The sequence below is a fragment of the Micropterus dolomieu genome, linkage group LG17 (assembly GCF_021292245.1).
Source record: "Micropterus dolomieu isolate WLL.071019.BEF.003 ecotype Adirondacks linkage group LG17, ASM2129224v1, whole genome shotgun sequence".
NCBI lineage: Eukaryota > Metazoa > Chordata > Actinopteri > Centrarchiformes > Centrarchidae > Micropterus > Micropterus dolomieu.
Genome location: NC_060166.1, coordinates 18,706,743 through 18,724,137, shown reverse-complemented (window position 1 = coordinate 18,724,137; position 17,395 = coordinate 18,706,743). Strand labels below are relative to the sequence as shown.

The window sequence follows — 17,395 nt, the reverse complement described above, 5'->3', positions numbered from 1 at the left end:
CTATCTTCTTTTCTTGAACGGAAGAGTGTCTGACTCTTTAGGTTTCATTTAGATGTGTAGTAGCGTGATTCGCAGCGTCCGTTACTTAGGGCTATAATGTTGTAAAACGTAGACATACACGCTAAAATTGTCAAAACACTATGTCGCGCATGCTCTGTATGACTAGCAACTGACGTTTGCCATGACAATTTGTTGCGTTTATTGTTTGTGTCGTGGTCGCGTTTTCACAAGCTGTGACACAGACAGTAGCTAAACAGTTACTATCACCACTTTTTCTACAGCTATTAACCATCACAACACAGCTTTTTCATACAATTAAACGGCCGTTTGAAGAGTAATTACTTTACTGCTCTCGCCGAGAGACCAGATTTAAGCCATTAACGCAACAGGTCATTAGTGCATACTTCGGAGGACGTGAACTTTCTTGACGGCCGAGTTGACGATCTTTGGCAAAAATCATTCTGGCAGTTGATATGATGAATAAATGGACAGCCGTAGCAGCCAATCAGGAAACCGAAATGGCATAGCAACATTGAGCTTATTGGTCGAGGAGAAAAATGAGTAACCAATAATCTTACTGGAATCTCTCACTGAATACTCTTGAATGGACACTGAAGTTTTATGAAAGAACATCAAGCAAGTGGAAGAACAGAAAGACCTCACCTGTTCTTGAAAAATGAGTAGAACCAAACTGTTAGGACGTTTTTTTATGTGACAAAACATGTCCAGCATTATTAACTTTCCCTCTACAAGGAAAACTTGTTAAATCCCTCTAGTCTACAGCGCCACCTTCTGTCAGTCTGCGGGTGGTTACAAATACTATCTATATAAAGTGGTCGAAAACATCATAAAACAATGTCTTTTAGTTTTTAATGATACAAAAAAATACTTTTTCAATTATCCTTCAGCAAATCAAATTACATACTGCATGTGCGATAAGGCATTTTGACAGGCCTATGCAGCCAGGTCCTACAACAGGTCTGTCAAAGTCACAACAGATTCAAACACAATAGCTTAAATATATTCACCTAGGCATGCAAAACACATGTACACTCAGTACACCACAGGTAATGTAATCAAAATATTCTACAGTATACTCATTGATGTGAGATCTGTAATATAACTGGTAGATCACAAGTCTTTCTCTCAAAGGATAATGATTTTGGATGTACAGGAGTTCTTGAAACAATGTAAAATATCAGTCACCAAATTCCTGTGCACACATGAAAACCATTCAGTGCTGATACAAAATGCCCGACAACAAAAAACAGCAATACTGTTTTGACTGATACCAAACAACATACAATGCATTCAACCCATACTACATTCAATACTGACCCTTGGTGTGGTCACAAGTTTGGATTAGAGAACGTCTGTGGTACGATAATCCTAATGATCTTTACACTTTAAAAATGTTGACACACGTCAATGTGTGTCTTTAACATCTTTCAATTTAAAGTCACAACAATGAAGCAATCCATCAACATGTATCAGTGCTTCTACTGTATTGCACCTTAAAGCCCACACATTAAAAATGTTCGTATTTCTTAAATATAAAACTCGATGCTGTTTTACGATCACATCATCATAGGTGAGAAAAACTACGACTCATTACTAAAACAAACAAGAGGGGAGTTCCTTATTTTGTGCATAATGTCTCTCTCATATTCGACAAATGACAGGTCAGTCATTTAACTTCTGTCAGTTATTCAGAGGAAGATATAAAGTCTAAGCAACACAACTATGCAACATACAACCCATTGTCTTTAAAAAACAACAATATATAAAACAGTGGTTTTTACTGAATGTGCCCTTGAGTTGTAACTATGGGGCAGTGGCACCACCCACCTCAGTACTCACACTGCTCACTTTAAACTAAATCTCAACGCAGCCGAGGACTCATGTCTGCACATTGACATGTAGCGCATTTTTAGCTGCATCTCGCACTAAAAATATTGATGTGTGTATTATTGCAGTCAGATTGTAAAACATAAATAAATCGGACCTTAAAATATCGTAAAGATGCTGTTAAATTAACACATTGCAATGTCAAACTGCATCTGCTGGTTTTTTCCAGCACAATACTTAAAACCATAACGCAGTACTACAGAAAACTGTCATATATTGAGGTTGAGGTGTGCAGCAAAGGAACAAAGAACCTGCAAATAACACAATTCAAAGGAGATAACGATACATATAAGATTTGTGTTATCTGTACAATTGGTTCCTCAAACCAGTGCAGAACATGACAGAGATCCCTTCTCTGGGGGGGGGCTGTTTTGGCAGGTCAGCCAGGTTGTGTGTGTGGGGGGGGTGGGTGGGGGGTTAGTGAGGTAGATTCTGGCAGGTCACTGGGGCTTAGAAATGCTATTCCTGTCCATGAAGTCTTTAAGCTTGGTGGGAAAATCTGTCATAACTCCTGTGGCTCCCAAATCAAACGCCCTCTGGAAGTCCTCCTCGTCGTTCAGCACCCAAATGCACGCACACGCACACACACACACACACACACACACACACACACACGCACACGCACACGCACACGCACACGCACACGCACAGGCACAGAGGAGGGAGTCACACATGTCTCAACAAGTCTCTGTGCACTAACAGCTGCGTTAGCCGCAGCCACTCTGGCCTATTTTTGAACTTGTAGGAGCCTTGAACATTTCCCAGTAACTACAACAAAATCAGCTCTCGGACATTTTATACGATGTCATTCTTGGAAGTATTACAGATAAAGAGACTTAACCTTGACACAATTCTGTATATGACACTGGTTGCTCTTAACTATGCACATGTCAACATCGGATATACTGCTGTATAAAGAAGCTCCTTATAATGAAGTAAACAGGTTTGGAGCTTTGAAAAAGAATGAAAACAAAAGAAACACTATAATAAATAATAAATTGACTTAATATGAAAGTGGCCCCTGGTCATTATTATTCCTACACAATGTGCATTTATCAATTTGCATCCGCTTCATATTCAATCATCTGTAGATAGACGTTTTTCTCATTTGTGAAGACTACTATAGAGGGTACATAAGAGCAGATTTACCTGTATTCCCCTGGCCGTTAGATGCTCAAACAGAGCTTTCCTCATCAGCAAACTGCAAGAGAAAATGAAGATTTGCAGGGAGAAACTAAAAAAGTAAAGCTAGAGAGAAGTTGTACAACTGTAAAGGGTCTGCATTAATCATGGTCACAGTAATGTATTTATTATTATTTCGTAATGAAGCCTCAGCATTATTCCCAGTGTTCCACATTAAAACGAGGAAGGACAGAGGGATTTAAAACATTCAGATAAATGAGGGACTCACGTGTCTGCCAGCCCGGTGATGAATCGCTGACTCCTAGTTAATCTGTTAGGATCCTTAAGTCTGCAAAAAAAAGTGTCAAAAAGTAATGTCCCACTGCGATCGAGGGAAATCATCTTCGAAAAATCAAGTGGGTGGTAGGAAATATAATCAATCGATGCTCTTTCACTTTTGCATTACAGGTTACTGTTTACTGCAAAATGATCATACAGCTACATGTACTCTGGAATTAAATAATTACCTACAGTAGACATAAATGAAACTGGCTGAGAGAAAATGTACATAACAAAAACAACAACGTTTAATCACATCAGACTGATGATACATGTACGTACAGTAAAACTATATGGGTGTTGGGGGGTTGTATTAATAAACTATTCAGTACAACATAAATACTGTGGTGGCCTAAAGGTAATGTGGTAATAAAGGAAATCATTTTTGGCGCGTATAATCTGCTCCGTGACCTTGGTCCTTCTTATCCACTAACACACTCTATCCAGGCGAGGGGTGTGAATGTTTCTTTTAATGACTTAATTAGTGAGTGAGATCGTCTTTTAAACAGCATTGCAGCCCAGATAACAGAGAAAGAAAGGACAACCAGTGAAGTGTAGCGTGTTGTATGCCTGAGCCGAGGAAGTTGGGTACTGCTTGCAACATACACACACACACACACACATATATAGATCGATAGATAGATAGACAGATATAGAGTAATATATAATATATAGTGTATATAAATAGTAAGTATATTTAATTAGAGAAAAGAAAGTCAAATCTGTGTGTGTACCTTTTAAAATCCACTATATCAACAAATACCACACTATTCCACACAAACAAGTCTTAGCACAAGGTCCACTTACCCGAAAATTTCAAGGGCTTTTAGTCACACCTCTTGGCCTTCATCTGCAGATAGAGTTGGCTCATACGGTTAAGTATGGAACTTCGGTCAAGCGGTAACGCCCCTGTCTCTGTTCACGGTTTGTCCCTGGTGTCTGATGAAGGCCATAAGATGTGGCTGAAAGGTTGGAAACTTCCCCGCAAATAGACCTTGTGCTAAGTTTGGCTTTGGTCAACCTACTATTTTCAATGTTGATAATGAACCTTTAAGCTCAATCCCACAACAGTTCCCTCTTGCAAACAGGGTATCATCATTTAAGATTTTTAAGATCAACTTGTAGCATCAAAAGGACAATTGTCTCTAATGAAATAATGAGCTGCAGCTGAAAAGTATTGCCAATATCAATAGAAGTATTTTTTTTTTTCCCATCTGCTCACTTTGGCCAACACTGTCAACTAAACAGCATGTTTGTATTTTGTTTGTACTTTACTTTTACGTTTTAGAGTTTGGGGGCTGAATTATAGTTTAATCCTGTTACACTCTGTCACATAGAGGCTACGCTGGGACTTGAAAGGGTAAAAGAAATTCTTACCCCAACCTTTGACCTGCTGTTATCTGATGTTGTGTACTTGTTGAAAGATTATCAGTAGTACGTGTAATGCTACTGACCTAACCTCTCCTGGAAACAAAAAGCGGTAAAAGTAAATCTCTTTTTAATTTAATCCTATTTTGTTATGTGTACCTACTTGGTCATAATAGAGGGCATGGGGATCTCCAGAAACTGCTCCTTGATGGGAACAAAGGGCAGAAGGCCGGTGTAGAAGAGGCCTAACAGCTGCAATACTCTGGGAAGGCTGAACAACACAGGAATACGAGGGTTCTACAAAACACAGATATAACACCTGAATTTAAGGTCAACTCCCTTAAATTCAGCCACTGCTGGTGATATGTGATGTTATCCATCAGAAAAAAAGGATATCAGGGTCTTGAGATAATTTATGCGATTCTACATTTGATTTGAACATTTTGAAAAACAGGCAGGCGATCAAAAGAGGATTTTTTTCCACCCTACAGTGAGCCACCTACAGTACGTAACAGATTTAGGATTTCCAGTGGAAAGTGGCACCTTATCCACATTAACTAGATAAAAATAATACTATTACTTGTAGCAGGTGTTTTTAGGGTTAGGGTTAGCGATTGACTCCCTGAATTGACTGGACATAAAGGTAATTTCCTGTAAATGTACCTCTTTGTAACACTTCTTTACAACCTGGTTGCTGGCGTTGCCCCAGACAGTCAGATGCTCTCTGTCGTATTTAACAACCAGCTCAGAGACCTGCGGGGATTAATGAGTCATTACTACAAAAACTCCATAGAATACGTGGTACACAGATATGAAACATGAATCAGAAATGTTGTTTCCATTCTATGTTACTTATTGACCATATTTGTGACTGCTGAGGAGCACACATAGTCTTTAAGGTAACTGCAACTGCAATTTGAGGATACTGGGGTAACATTACAATGATGGATCTTAGTCTGAGTTTCTGCCTGTTTACACACACATTTGATACACAATGAGGTAACCACTAATGCTGCTTTTAAGGTCAAATGTTAAAAATACAGCTTAGAATCTGTGAATAGCAACTGTTGTTAAGTAGACATGCCAAGGGATAGTGGCAAACAAGAATAAAAAGAGAAAATGTTGTTTTTATAAGAGGGTTTAAGCACCAAATAAAACTCGAGGAGACACAAACAAGCGCACACACCTTCTTGATGAGAGTGTCGTTGTTGACCTTGATGTCAATGTTGACAGGCGTATTAGGAAATGCATCAAAAACGTCCTTGAGGAGAGGGATGCGTTTGTCCTCTCCACCCTCGCAGAAGCACTCTGCACAGACAAGGACAAGAGGAAATCACAGTCAGCAGCATGACAGGCAGGGTGCACGCTGGCCCAAGTGTATTAATCATTTCAACTGTGACTTTCTTGCCAACAGCTTGTAAACTAAAACTATATTATCTGTCAAAAGTCAACTAAATACATTCACTACATTCAGCAGATCTTTGTAATTATGTTGCAGATGAATAGGTCCATTCTGCTGCTGGGATATTTGTTCAAAAACAATCACACTGATACTGACACTGCTGATATGCATTTGTATTTGGGTGGTGTTAGCTTTGTGGTAATCACACCAGTCATGGGTGTGTGATGCTCACCCCTCTGAAAGGTTACACCCAGCTTGCAGAGGTACGGAGGGAGCTCCTGAAAAAGAGCACATAGCACTCAGTGGTTAACGGACAAGAAATACAGCGGAGATTCAGAGAATGTGTGATTGGGTCAGGTCCAGGGGTAGCATGATGAGTTTGCCTGAGGGTGTTCACATTAATGGCAATATAGAAGAGACAGGAACCCAGCAAAGACATGCCAAAGCAAGATAAATGTAAGGAACTCTGTGCTTCTCTGTACTACACGGCCAAAGAGCAGTAAAACTGAACTTTGTTAAGGCTTCTGAGGAAAACAAAGATCTTTGTTCCATTATCCATTAAAAGTGTAGGACATTAAAGATGTGTAAAACAGAGCAGAGCAGAGATCCCAAGTGAGCAACAATTAATCCACTGACTCACCAGGAATTTCTGCTGGATCGGATTTTTTTTTAAATCAGGCAAAAGTTCATCATGTGACCTATCAGGTGACTGGTTATGGACCTCATCTGATCAAGCCACATGATCCATCAATGTGGTTACCTCATGTATACATAATTACGTAAGTCACAGCACACAACATGCAACTGTTGTTTGAGTTGGTTTCAAGTTTTTAACTCTATATATGAGGACCTCTTGACCTCTGTGTCTTTTAAATGTTAGAGGTGCCCTGTGGAGGTTCTAGAAAACAAGTTTGCACTTGGTGTTCATCACTAAAATTAATTATTTGTATGCTTGAGGCATAACAAACCCGCTGACTGCCTTTCCTTCATCAGTAAACATGTGCAAAGCTGTTTTTTCTGCATTGTTTACATCCATGTTTATTAGCTTGCAGTCTTCTTCCCTGCCTTTGCTGGCGCATTGCTGCATATCTTAGCATGTTACTGCCACCGGTTGTACATTGAAACAGTGTGAAACCACTGACAGGAATGTGCACATTATCATTCAGCATGTGCATCATAATGCACGTCCACGAGACAAACAAATCAAGGATCTACTCATAGGAAAACAGCTTTGCAGCGCTACTAGAGGTCTAAAACTCCACAGGGAGCCTTTAATGCAGACTGCAAGATAAACAAATGCCCAGGTTTTTCAATAATTACATTATCTGATTAATTAATAAATCATCATTAACATTTTCCTTTCTTCATTTTGCCTAAAAAAAGGAAAAATGGCCAAACAAGCTGTAGAGCTGAAAGGGAGATTTAGTTGTTTCTCTGCGAGATATAGAAATGGGATCACTGAGGAGATATTGCAGAGCAGTAACTCACAGCGTAGGCCACGTCGGAGATGTAGGCATTCATGCCAGTGGCCCTCCGCAAGTTGGCGTCATGTGAAACCACTACCTGTTCATCTTTCGTCAAGTGGCAGTCCAACTCCAGCATGTCTGTGCCAAGATCCACAGCGCTGCATGAACCAACACACAGTACACACATGTTGAATTTATCACTGTACCTGGGAGTCTCCAGTGACTTTTATTGTTAATCTCACCACCGTGGTCATTGAGGTCACCATCAGAGGCAGTATGAAGCACTTCGCTTCCCACTCCCAGCAGCAGTATTTAATCTGAGGCTTTGATATTAACAATTATATAAAGGCATCATCGCTGCCTGTGAGCTCAAGTGTGGATAAGCAGGGAAAGACAGACAGACATCACAGACCGTGGTCACAAGCCAAGCTCAGATGACACACACTGCCCACAATCACAAGTGCAAGCACCAGTTATATTTCACGCACACACAAAAACCAAAGAAAGCTTTGTCATTGTGATGTAAGTTTCTACTCACTGCTTGAAAGCTGCCATCGTGTTTTCCAGGTTTTCGCCTGCTCCTGTAAAGTAAACACAAAATGTGGTACGGTGTTTTCTTTATATTTGCATTACTAAGGGACCCACAGCTAGAACATTGCCCTCACTGATAAAAAACAATTTCCCGTAACGACTACTACAGCATATCAGGCAATAAACAACAGTGACAATCCTGTGTGATGGACGCACTGTGATAAATAAACTGCAATATAACCAAAACCATGCAAATACAACCATTAATAAAAGAGCCTGACCAGAGGTGGATAATATAGCCACACACTGAACAATAGGCCTCTTGTTACTTTGTAAGTAATTAACTAACGCTTGGTGAGAACTTAAAGTAATCCAATAACTTGGGTTACAGTAAGAAAATATCTAATTAGCAAAAATATTTACACATCACTAATACCTGTCTCTTAATAATAATCACAAATATGTTGCAACTGTTCAAATATGGCTATGATGATACTGTTTTCTGACAACAGACATTGTAAAATGTGCAGTTAAATGGGCCAAGACGTCATCATCTTCATATACAAAATCACTTCCTGAATAAAAAGAACGCAAATAAGTTACAAATTATGACAGACTCACCTCCACGATGGGAAATATGCCTGCTGAGAAATGGCTCTCTCTTCCTCCGGTGCAAAAGAGTCGGGCATTTCAGCAGCAGGGCAGAGGTGAGCACGTAGCCCGTTACTGTTGACAGGACATACACAGCAGCACACATCTCCTATCGGTCGGCTGTAAAACAAACACAACACGATCAGAGTTAATATCAACAGTGAAGCAGGATATCGTCAAGCTCACAGTCCATCCAAACACTGACTTGAGTTTAACTAAGGAACAGTGAGAGCAGAGCTTCCACTAATACATATTTTATCATATTAGTAAATCACTACACAAAATACCAAAAATGAGAAACGGGCAAAGTAATGTCTTTAGGCTGCTTACTTATCCCATTTTTAGCCGATATAAAAGGATATTTGCAAATGTTTAGAATTTATACACAGAAAATTATGGATGTTATTTACCCATTATTAAAATTACAATCAATTATTAGTGTCTATTAATCATACAGGCTCTGTGTTAGATGCAGGACTAGTTTGTGCCTCTCATGTTTTAGATGCCAGGCACAAACTTGTGTGATTTTCAGACTGAGATTTCCCCACCAACACTCATTAATAAAAAGCCACCGCAGCTTCACAGACAGCACATTTCAGATTTAAAGTTTCAGCTTTTATTGTCACTCATTCAATGTCAGTGTGATAGTTTTGAGTTTCAGCGTTGGAGAAAGGGGTTAAAGTCAGAAAATGTATTAGGTATATTAATGACATAATTTCTCTTTGATAACACAGTTGCAAAACCTGTAAAATGATAACTTTACCCAGCTCACTGACGATAGCGTACTAACGTTAGCTAAAATAAGCTAACGTTAGCTGAGCTGAGCTCACAAGACGAAATCTTACCTTTGTCATAAAATATTTTGGTTGTCTTTCTTTTTCCGTGTTGACTAACCTAGGTAGTCCCAGTGTGAGTTCTACGTGTAGATAAAGTGATGAACTGGCCTCTCCTCCACAGCTCCAGCCAGCTTTGCACCGCACAGATGTCTCTGACAACACACGAACCGGCCGCTGTCAGCTGTACGCGCATGCGCCATCTTCTACAGGCGTCAACAACGACACTTCCGCTCGAATATTTCAGAATAAAAGCGGCATTTCAACAAACCTTTACACATTTTGGGGGGACATTTTTTCTACTGAAAGACGTCTCACTGCGATTTGTGTTTCTTAAACTGGTAGATTTGATGATAAATCACAGGTCAGCAGACGTATAGCAACAGTAGTCTAATAATATCTATATACAGTGTCACTTATGTTGACCTGCACCTGAAGTTTGTTTATTCTTAAACCATTAGTTAAAAAAATTCAAATTTGTACAGAGTACAGGCCAGCAAATGTTTTTTATTATATTTCTTTTTTTTTATTTAATCAAAAAGAGATTGTAAAATATTACAGTAAGACACTCCTCTGCTGTCTGTCTATTATGTACAGGCCCCCTCCACACCAGTGGTAAAGTGAGTTGATAACTGAATTAGTAATTTCCTCCACCAGGTGTTGCTACTACGCAGCTGTGTAAGTGACAGGGAGCTGGGTGAAGCATGGCAAGGGTAAAAATACAGATCCCTCACTACATTGCATAGGCCTATGATATACTCAACAATAACCTTTCACGTTTGGCTCTGTGAGTGATAATGGATCAATGTGATAACCAGATAATGTCCTGAACAATATCAAAGTCAAAATCTTGCACATTTGTACCAGTCAAAGTTCACTCTAAGCAATAAACCCTCCATGGAGATGTCATACACACCCTAGAAAAAAATACTTCACTATGTGCAAGCCTTTGCTGGTTAAACAATTATAAAACCTCACTGGATTTTTATTTTAAGTGGGTCTTTAGTTGCTGCCAGAGCAGTGTGTAAAATTTTGTGATAGATTAGTATTTACAAAATGCCTCAAGGCTTACCAGCCGTTCTGGAGGAGTGGAAATGTCTGGAAGAAGAGTATCAACAACTTCAGGTAAGAAATGGACAAAAGTCAGCTGACAGTATCAGACTATTTACATAGAGCAGGTGTATAAATCGTGCTTAACATAGCGTTTGTTTGCTGTTGTGTTACTCACACCACAGGATGAAATGTAGAAGAGTTAAACCTCTGGTAAAACTGCCATATACCTGCTTGGTTTCACGTCAAAAAAATCTTGCTTGTGCTCAAGATTGTAATCTCCGTATTCCAAAGAAAGTTGAAATGCTCCTCATAACCTACATTTTCTTTGGTTATTGAGGTAACTCCATGTTCTTCTCATCCAGGAGACACACAGAAAGTACTTACAGAAACTGGATGAAATTTCCAAACTGCAAAACAGCTGCTCTTCCTCCATTTCCATACAGCGCAAAAGATTAAAGGACGTATCTCGCCAAGTGAAAAAGCAAGTTAACACACACACACATGCACACACAAACCTGCATGGAAACACATACATTTAGAGTACATACAGTCATACACACAAATACTATATGCACACAGATTCACGCGGTAAAAGCAAAGCTTACTGATTTGGAACCAAAGATACACACGTCATGTTGTGTCAAACACACAGACCTATCTTGTGCAATTATACTATCCATCAGATGCACCACAGGACCATCAGAAGAAGATGCTAAGACCTTGGATGACATAAAAGAGAAAATAAAGATGCGACCAAATGCTTTCTTTGAAATGGAGGCTTTCCTTCCCAAGAAAAATGGGTGATGACTTCTATTTAATCAAAAGCCTACTACAATATATGTTGATGCTTAAAATACATTAAAACAGGTGTATTTCATGTATTAAAGTTAATTCCACATATAAAGTTAATTAACAAAAATAATATTGTTTCAAATTGCAGGCTGTACCTCAGTCTGGTTCTGGGAAATGTGAATGTCACTCTACTCAGCAAGCAGTCAAAGTAAGCATTTTTCAGCCAGGGTTGTGTGCTTTCACGTGGTGAGATTATTTATCACAGAATTATGATCCAATCATTGATGCTTCAGTAGCCTAAAAAGATCTCTTAGTAAGATCCCCTATTTCCCTAAATCAAACATTTCCTTGGCTAATGATTTTCAGCCTGTGTCATTAGTTTTGAAATGCCTTGCACTGTATATTGAGACCGGAATTCATTACATCCATGTCAGATTTGCCTACAAAGATGAATATGAGAAGTTCAAGCTGTACCTCACAATCTTCCTGCTGCTGTTCTCCTTCTTTTGCTATTTCTTTGTGAGCTACAGGTAAGCATCAACATATCGCACATCACAGCTTCATAAACATTACATGTACTGGTGTCTAAATCCAGCGCTTCTTCTTAATGTGTCCCTGACTTTAGATTTCTTGATGCAATCTTCAATTTCCTGCTGGTGTGGTACTATTGTACATTAACTATCAGGGAAAGCATCCTCATTGCCAACGGCTCCAGGTCAGCCCTATATCACCCTTCAAACCATAGACTGTGTATAAAAAGCTTCAAACTTTCCAACCAAACCAAAAATGAGCCATGTTTTTCATAAATAAAACCTACTCTTAGCTCTCTGAACTTACAATATTAAAAGAAACTTCTTCTTTAAGCAAGTCACTAACATATAATGAATATCCAATATCCAATGAAAATATCTAATAAAATGTGTCCTGCATCACAGAATCAAAGGCTGGTGGGTTTCTCATCACTACGTCTCAGCTTTTCTGTCCGGTGTAATGCTGACATGGTGAGCAGAGGAAGATTAAAAAATCATAAGTAACAAATTAAGAAACAATGAAACGCCTTTTGTTACTGTTAGAGAAAGACATATCCATAAAAAAATGTTTCTTTGTAATAATAAAATTCCTCTGTTTCACAACCAAGGCCAGATGGGAACCTATACAAGACATTCAGGAACCAGTTCCTTGCTTACTTCTTGTACCAAAGTAAGGTCAAAATACTTGGGATAAGTACATGGTTGAAACGTTTCTAAATCATACTAAAGCGTGATCAGTTTTTCTTTCATCTGGAACACGCAGGTTTTGTTCAGTGTCTGCAGTGCTATTATCAGAGCGGGTGTCTGTACAGACTGCGAGCTCTGGGAGAAAGACACAACATGGATCTGACCGTGGGTGAGATAGACTGTAACACACCAAGGACATGGAATACAGACGCACTGAGCATTTCATAATTAAAAATATTTAGTAGCACTTTTGAGAACCATGTCTGGGGCTGCTTGTCATCACTGCTGTAACGACAGATGCATATGTGGGAGTAAGAAAAAAGCCAAACACTTTAAACTCTTATCTGCTTTCTATTTATAGAGGGATTTCAGTCGTGGATGTGGAAAGGGCTGACGTTTCTTTTGCCCTTCCTCTTTTTTGGTCATGTGAGTATACAGTCTGTGACACAGAAGGATTGAAACTGAACTTGAGAAATTTCCTCTAACTACTCCTTAGTTTGCTTTAAAAATCATGCTTTGTCATGGTTTAGACTGGATGACACAAAAAACGCTGATGTCATTCTAGACGTAATGTTAGTCTGCGTATTTAGGTAAGTGGTGGAGAGTAAGTACAATTAAAGTACAGTCTTGAGGTACTTTTCATTTTATACAACTTCATATTTCTTACTCTATTATATTCATCTGACAGCTAAAGTGACTCTTCAGATTAAGATTTTATATTAACAATGATGATACATTTATATAATACAACACAAGATCAAACCAGTGGTTCCCTGCTCTTTTGTTGTGTGGCTGCTTACAAAAAACAGTGTCCAATTGGGATTACATTTCAGTGGAAGAATATTCCCCAAAATACAGATTTTTGAAGCAGAATTTAGTTTTTTCATCTTTCCTACCCCATTTATCATCTCACGACCCATCAGATTTATCTTGTGACCCTTTGGAGGGTGTCCACACCCTAATTCGGGAAGCACTGGACTAAATTCTATACAGAGTAGTAGACATGTTAATACATCAGTATTAACAATCTAATAATGTACTACATAATAATAATATATCAGCTCCAGGGATAATTTTCTGAGAATACTTCTGTACTTTTACTTAAGTGCAATGATTTTTACTTGTGATAGAGCATTTCTATATTGTGGTATTGGTTAAGCAAACTTATCTGGAAAACATCTTAACCTTTAGTGTGTCTTGTGTTCGTGCAGCTGCAAACTATATCCATTCACTTTTAACAAAACAAAACCCTTAAGTCTCATGTTTTGTCTTGTAGTTCTGGCAGCTCTTCAATAGCCTCTCTCTCTTCAAAATGGCTCAGCTCCCAGACTGTAAAGAATGGCAGGTCAGTGCTTTCAAGGTCACCAATTTATGTCATATTGCCACGTTCCTGCTTTTCAAATGTACTGTATCTATTCATCTTCCATCTACATGGCACTAATACCTCATTATTTTCTTACAATGTACAACTAGAGGGCTTACTATTTGTATGGCTAGATCACTGTGTTCACATTTGATCAGATATATTACTGACATTCTACTGTTACATTATAATGTATTTTTGTATCTATTTTCAATAGTTTTTCTCTGTGAAATCTACCTGTATAGAGCTACACTGTATTAAGCTTCCTCACATATTGTTCTCTCTGTTCCACGTGATGCCAGGTCCTGATGTGTGGTCTCTGCTTCCTTATTCTGTTCATGGGAAACTTCTTCACTACTGTCGCCGTGGTCCGCCAGAAGCTGAAGAGCAGGAATCAGAAACTAAAGAATATGTGATATATACTAATAAATGAAAAAAAAACAACATCTCTACAAAATGGTGTCTTACATGTTCCACTGCAAATTAAAACTCATCATCATTATTGCCATCATTAACAATATTTGTCGTGCTATTATCTTATAAAATTATTATAAGTCTAATGGCAATTATTACAAAATATGTACAGTAGATACAGTAATATAACAATGGTGTTATAATGTGTAATAATCGATCACCACTGAGGGTAGATTATGATCCACAATACCTCCATGTTCTTATATTTATATAATTATGTAATTAGTAAAATTACATAAAAATGAAAAATAAAAGAAAATAAACAAAAGCACCCTCCAATAAAGTATATCATCACACCATCCTCTGTGAAGCTGTTTTTAGTATTTCTACATAGCTTGTGCTTGTGCATACGTGTGTCTGAATCTGTCTGATTCTATCCCTGCCCTTTATTCATTTGTTTCAAGTTTGGTCTCTAAATTCAGAGTTTCCCTGCAGGGATTAAAAAACCACATCCCATTTTATGTCATTATGTTTACTTTAATCAGTTATCTTCTCCCTGTGTTTAGCTAACAATGCAAAGCATTGCAGCCTTAACAGAAGACCGGGTTGTAGCTTGGTTCATTCACTCATGTAATGTATTTAAGTATAATTTTAAATTACTTGTTATTACTTAAGCACATCAATTTTCTGTTATTGTACTACTTCACTACATTACAAAGGAAAATGCTGTATTTCTTACTCCACAACGTTTACCTAAAAGCAATAGAAACTAGTTATTTTGCATATTAAGATTTTATATACAAAATCTGTGATGAGCATTTAAAATAAGACTTGTTGTAGATAAAACTACAACACTGTGCTATAAATGTACCTGCCTTCAAATGTTTAATTTAATACAGGAATATTAGCAATAAAACTTAAACTATGAAATGTCATTCTGCACAATTGCCCCTGTCAGTGGTATATTACTGCATATCACTGCATCATTATTATTGATATATTAACATGTTAGCAGTACTTAAATGTTGTCATTTCAAGGTGGAGCTAATTTTAATGTTACACTATATAGTTCATTATATAACAATGCTTCATATTTCATAGTGATTAGTTTTAAATTTCAATCTGAAAAGTAACTATAGCTGTTAATTAAATGGAGTGGAGTAAAAAGTACTGTAAAGTGGACATTTCCCTGTGAAATACATTGGACGAGAGGTATAAAGTATAAGCCAGACGCACAAATAGATAGAGTACTTGATTAATCCCAGTGGGAAATTGCAGAAAAACAATCCGCAAACATAATAAGGATTCACAAAGAGGTAAATAAGAAGATAGAAATACAAAAACACATAAGTTCTTAACTTGAAATCGAATTAAAATTAAAAAATTGTAAAATACTAATAAAATTGATAGTGCCTGGTAATATTATGCACATGGTTAATGCATGTCCAGTTGATACTGTACAGTATATTGTTATTTATTGATATGGCAAAGTGCTTCATTGGAATTGCATAAGTGAGTATTGGAATATCTACAATGAATATATGTACACACACACACACACACACACACACACACACACGCACACACACACACATACACACACACACACACACACACACACACACAGTTAAGATACAAATACTAATAGATAAAGTTCAAAATTGTACTTAGGTACATTATTTTAATAGCTCCACTAAGTTACTCCTGTGTTGCCAAGGGTCAATATACTCCCAAATGATTACCATTACCTTTGATACCTCGAGTACATTTTGGTGTTACTAGTTCTGAACTTTAGTAAGACTGAATGCAAGCCTTTTTCTTATAACAGAGTATTTTTTTAACATGGCTTTACTTTTTCTTTACAACAACCACATGGGTTACTGCACTGTCAAACATATGTGCTTAATTATGTCAACATAAACACCCTTAATATTTGATGAGTCTGCCTCTCAATCTGTCATGGATACACAGTTTGTCCTGCTGCTTGCATTACATAACCATGACCCTTTGCCTGCTGCACCTCAACAGTTATTTGTCATAGTACAAACTTGATAACTTCTTAACCAGAGATTGAACTAAAACTAAAAAGTAGTAAAATACTCTTAACACAGACAATGATAGTGCCTGGTAATATTATGTACATGGTTAATGCATGTCCAGTAGATACTGTACAGTATCTTGTTATTTATTGATATGGCAAAGTGCTTTATCTGAATTGCATAAATGAGTATTGGAATATCTACAATGAATATATGTACACACACACACACACACACACACACACACACGCACGCACAGTTAAGATACCAATAATAATAAGTAAAGTTCAAAATTGTTACTTAAGTAGCTGCACCAAGTTACCCCTGAGTTGACAAGGGTCAATATACTTCAAAATGATTACTATTACTTTTGATACTTCAAATACATTTTGGTGTTTCTAGTTCTGAACTTTATAAGTATTTTTATAACATGGCTTTACTTTTTCTTTACAACAACCATAGGGTTTACTGCACTGTGAAACATATGTCCTAGGTTATGTCAACATAAACACCTCTGCCTCTCAATCTGTCATGGATACACAGTTTGTCCTGCTGATTGTATTACATAACCATGAACCTTTGCCTGCTGCACCTCAACAGTTATTTATCGTAGTGGGTTACCTTTGTACACCGGTCCAAATTGAAATAAAATGAAAAAATAAACACGCTTAATTTCAAGACTTTGAACCATTTAAAATCACAAACACACCCGTATCTTCTTAAAAAGAATATATCCCTATGCTAGATTTATTTGGTGTTGAAAGTGCAACAGTCCTCTCCCCCCCGCTGCCAGGACCGAGTTGGTTTGATCCTACATGGCGTAAAGTTTCCTTCCGTGTTGAGCACAGTGTCAGCCTGGCACAAAAGAGTGGAGGCAAAGGTAAGCACAAGACCTAA

At 37.9% G+C, this 17,395-nt stretch overlaps 3 protein-coding genes across 5 annotated transcripts in view; 2 read left to right on the top strand and 1 right to left on the bottom strand.

Annotated features, from left to right (window-relative positions):
* Positions 1-17,395, top strand: part of LOC123986090 (phosphatidylinositol 3,4,5-trisphosphate 5-phosphatase 2A-like) — a 50,398-nt gene that overhangs the window by 24,568 nt on the left and 8,435 nt on the right. The gene's annotated exons all lie outside the window — the stretch shown is intronic.
* gdpd1 (glycerophosphodiester phosphodiesterase domain containing 1) lies at positions 857-9,839 on the bottom strand. Of its 2 annotated transcripts, none has more exons than XM_046074472.1 (11): positions 9,682-9,839; positions 8,758-8,907; positions 8,144-8,186; positions 7,628-7,763; positions 6,372-6,417; positions 5,924-6,045; positions 5,401-5,490; positions 4,901-5,034; positions 3,320-3,379; positions 3,056-3,109; positions 857-2,481 (listed from the first exon to the last, which is right to left on the bottom strand). In XM_046074472.1, exons 2-11 carry the CDS (start codon positions 8,891-8,893, stop codon positions 2,349-2,351), a joined length of 954 nt encoding a protein of 317 aa, XP_045930428.1. In that variant the 5' UTR covers positions 8,894-8,907; positions 9,682-9,839; the 3' UTR covers positions 857-2,348. The 2 variants fall into 2 exon arrangements, with proteins under 2 accessions (XP_045930428.1, XP_045930427.1); XM_046074471.1 differs by having other exon boundaries at positions 9,633-9,837.
* On the top strand, positions 10,111-14,489 carry LOC123986280 (ion channel TACAN-like). 2 transcript variants are annotated; one of them, XM_046074469.1, is made up of 12 exons: positions 10,111-10,745; positions 11,036-11,154; positions 11,357-11,473; positions 11,614-11,673; positions 11,900-11,995; positions 12,091-12,180; positions 12,401-12,466; positions 12,604-12,665; positions 12,759-12,851; positions 13,044-13,108; positions 13,959-14,027; positions 14,348-14,489. In XM_046074469.1, the coding sequence occupies exons 1-12, from the start codon at positions 10,677-10,679 to the stop codon at positions 14,459-14,461; spliced, it is 1,020 nt and encodes a 339-aa protein (XP_045930425.1). In that variant the 5' UTR covers positions 10,111-10,676; the 3' UTR covers positions 14,462-14,489. The 2 variants fall into 2 exon arrangements, with proteins under 2 accessions (XP_045930425.1, XP_045930426.1); XM_046074470.1 differs by lacking the exon at positions 11,900-11,995 and having other exon boundaries at positions 10,117-10,745.

Excerpts from the sequence above, each read along its gene's own strand:
- gdpd1 (XM_046074472.1), bottom strand. The coding sequence starts at position 8,893 with ATGTGTGCTGCTGTGTATGTCCTGTCAACAGTAACGGGCTACGTGCTC. Across the intron at positions 6,418-7,627 it reads TCTCCGACGTGGCCTACGCT|GAGCTCCCTCCGTACCTCTG; the intron begins GTGAGTTACTGC and ends GCTCTTTTTCAG. Across the intron at positions 3,380-4,900 it reads ATGCCCTCTATTATGACCAA|ACTTAAGGATCCTAACAGAT; the intron begins GTAGGTACACAT and ends TTTTTTTTGCAG.
- LOC123986280 (XM_046074469.1), top strand. The coding sequence starts at position 10,677 with ATGCCTCAAGGCTTACCAGCCGTTCTGGAGGAGTGGAAATGTCTGGAA. Across the intron at positions 11,155-11,356 it reads GTATCTCGCCAAGTGAAAAA|ATGCACCACAGGACCATCAG; the intron begins GCAAGTTAACAC and ends ACTATCCATCAG. Across the intron at positions 12,666-12,758 it reads TGCTTACTTCTTGTACCAAA|GTTTTGTTCAGTGTCTGCAG; the intron begins GTAAGGTCAAAA and ends TGGAACACGCAG.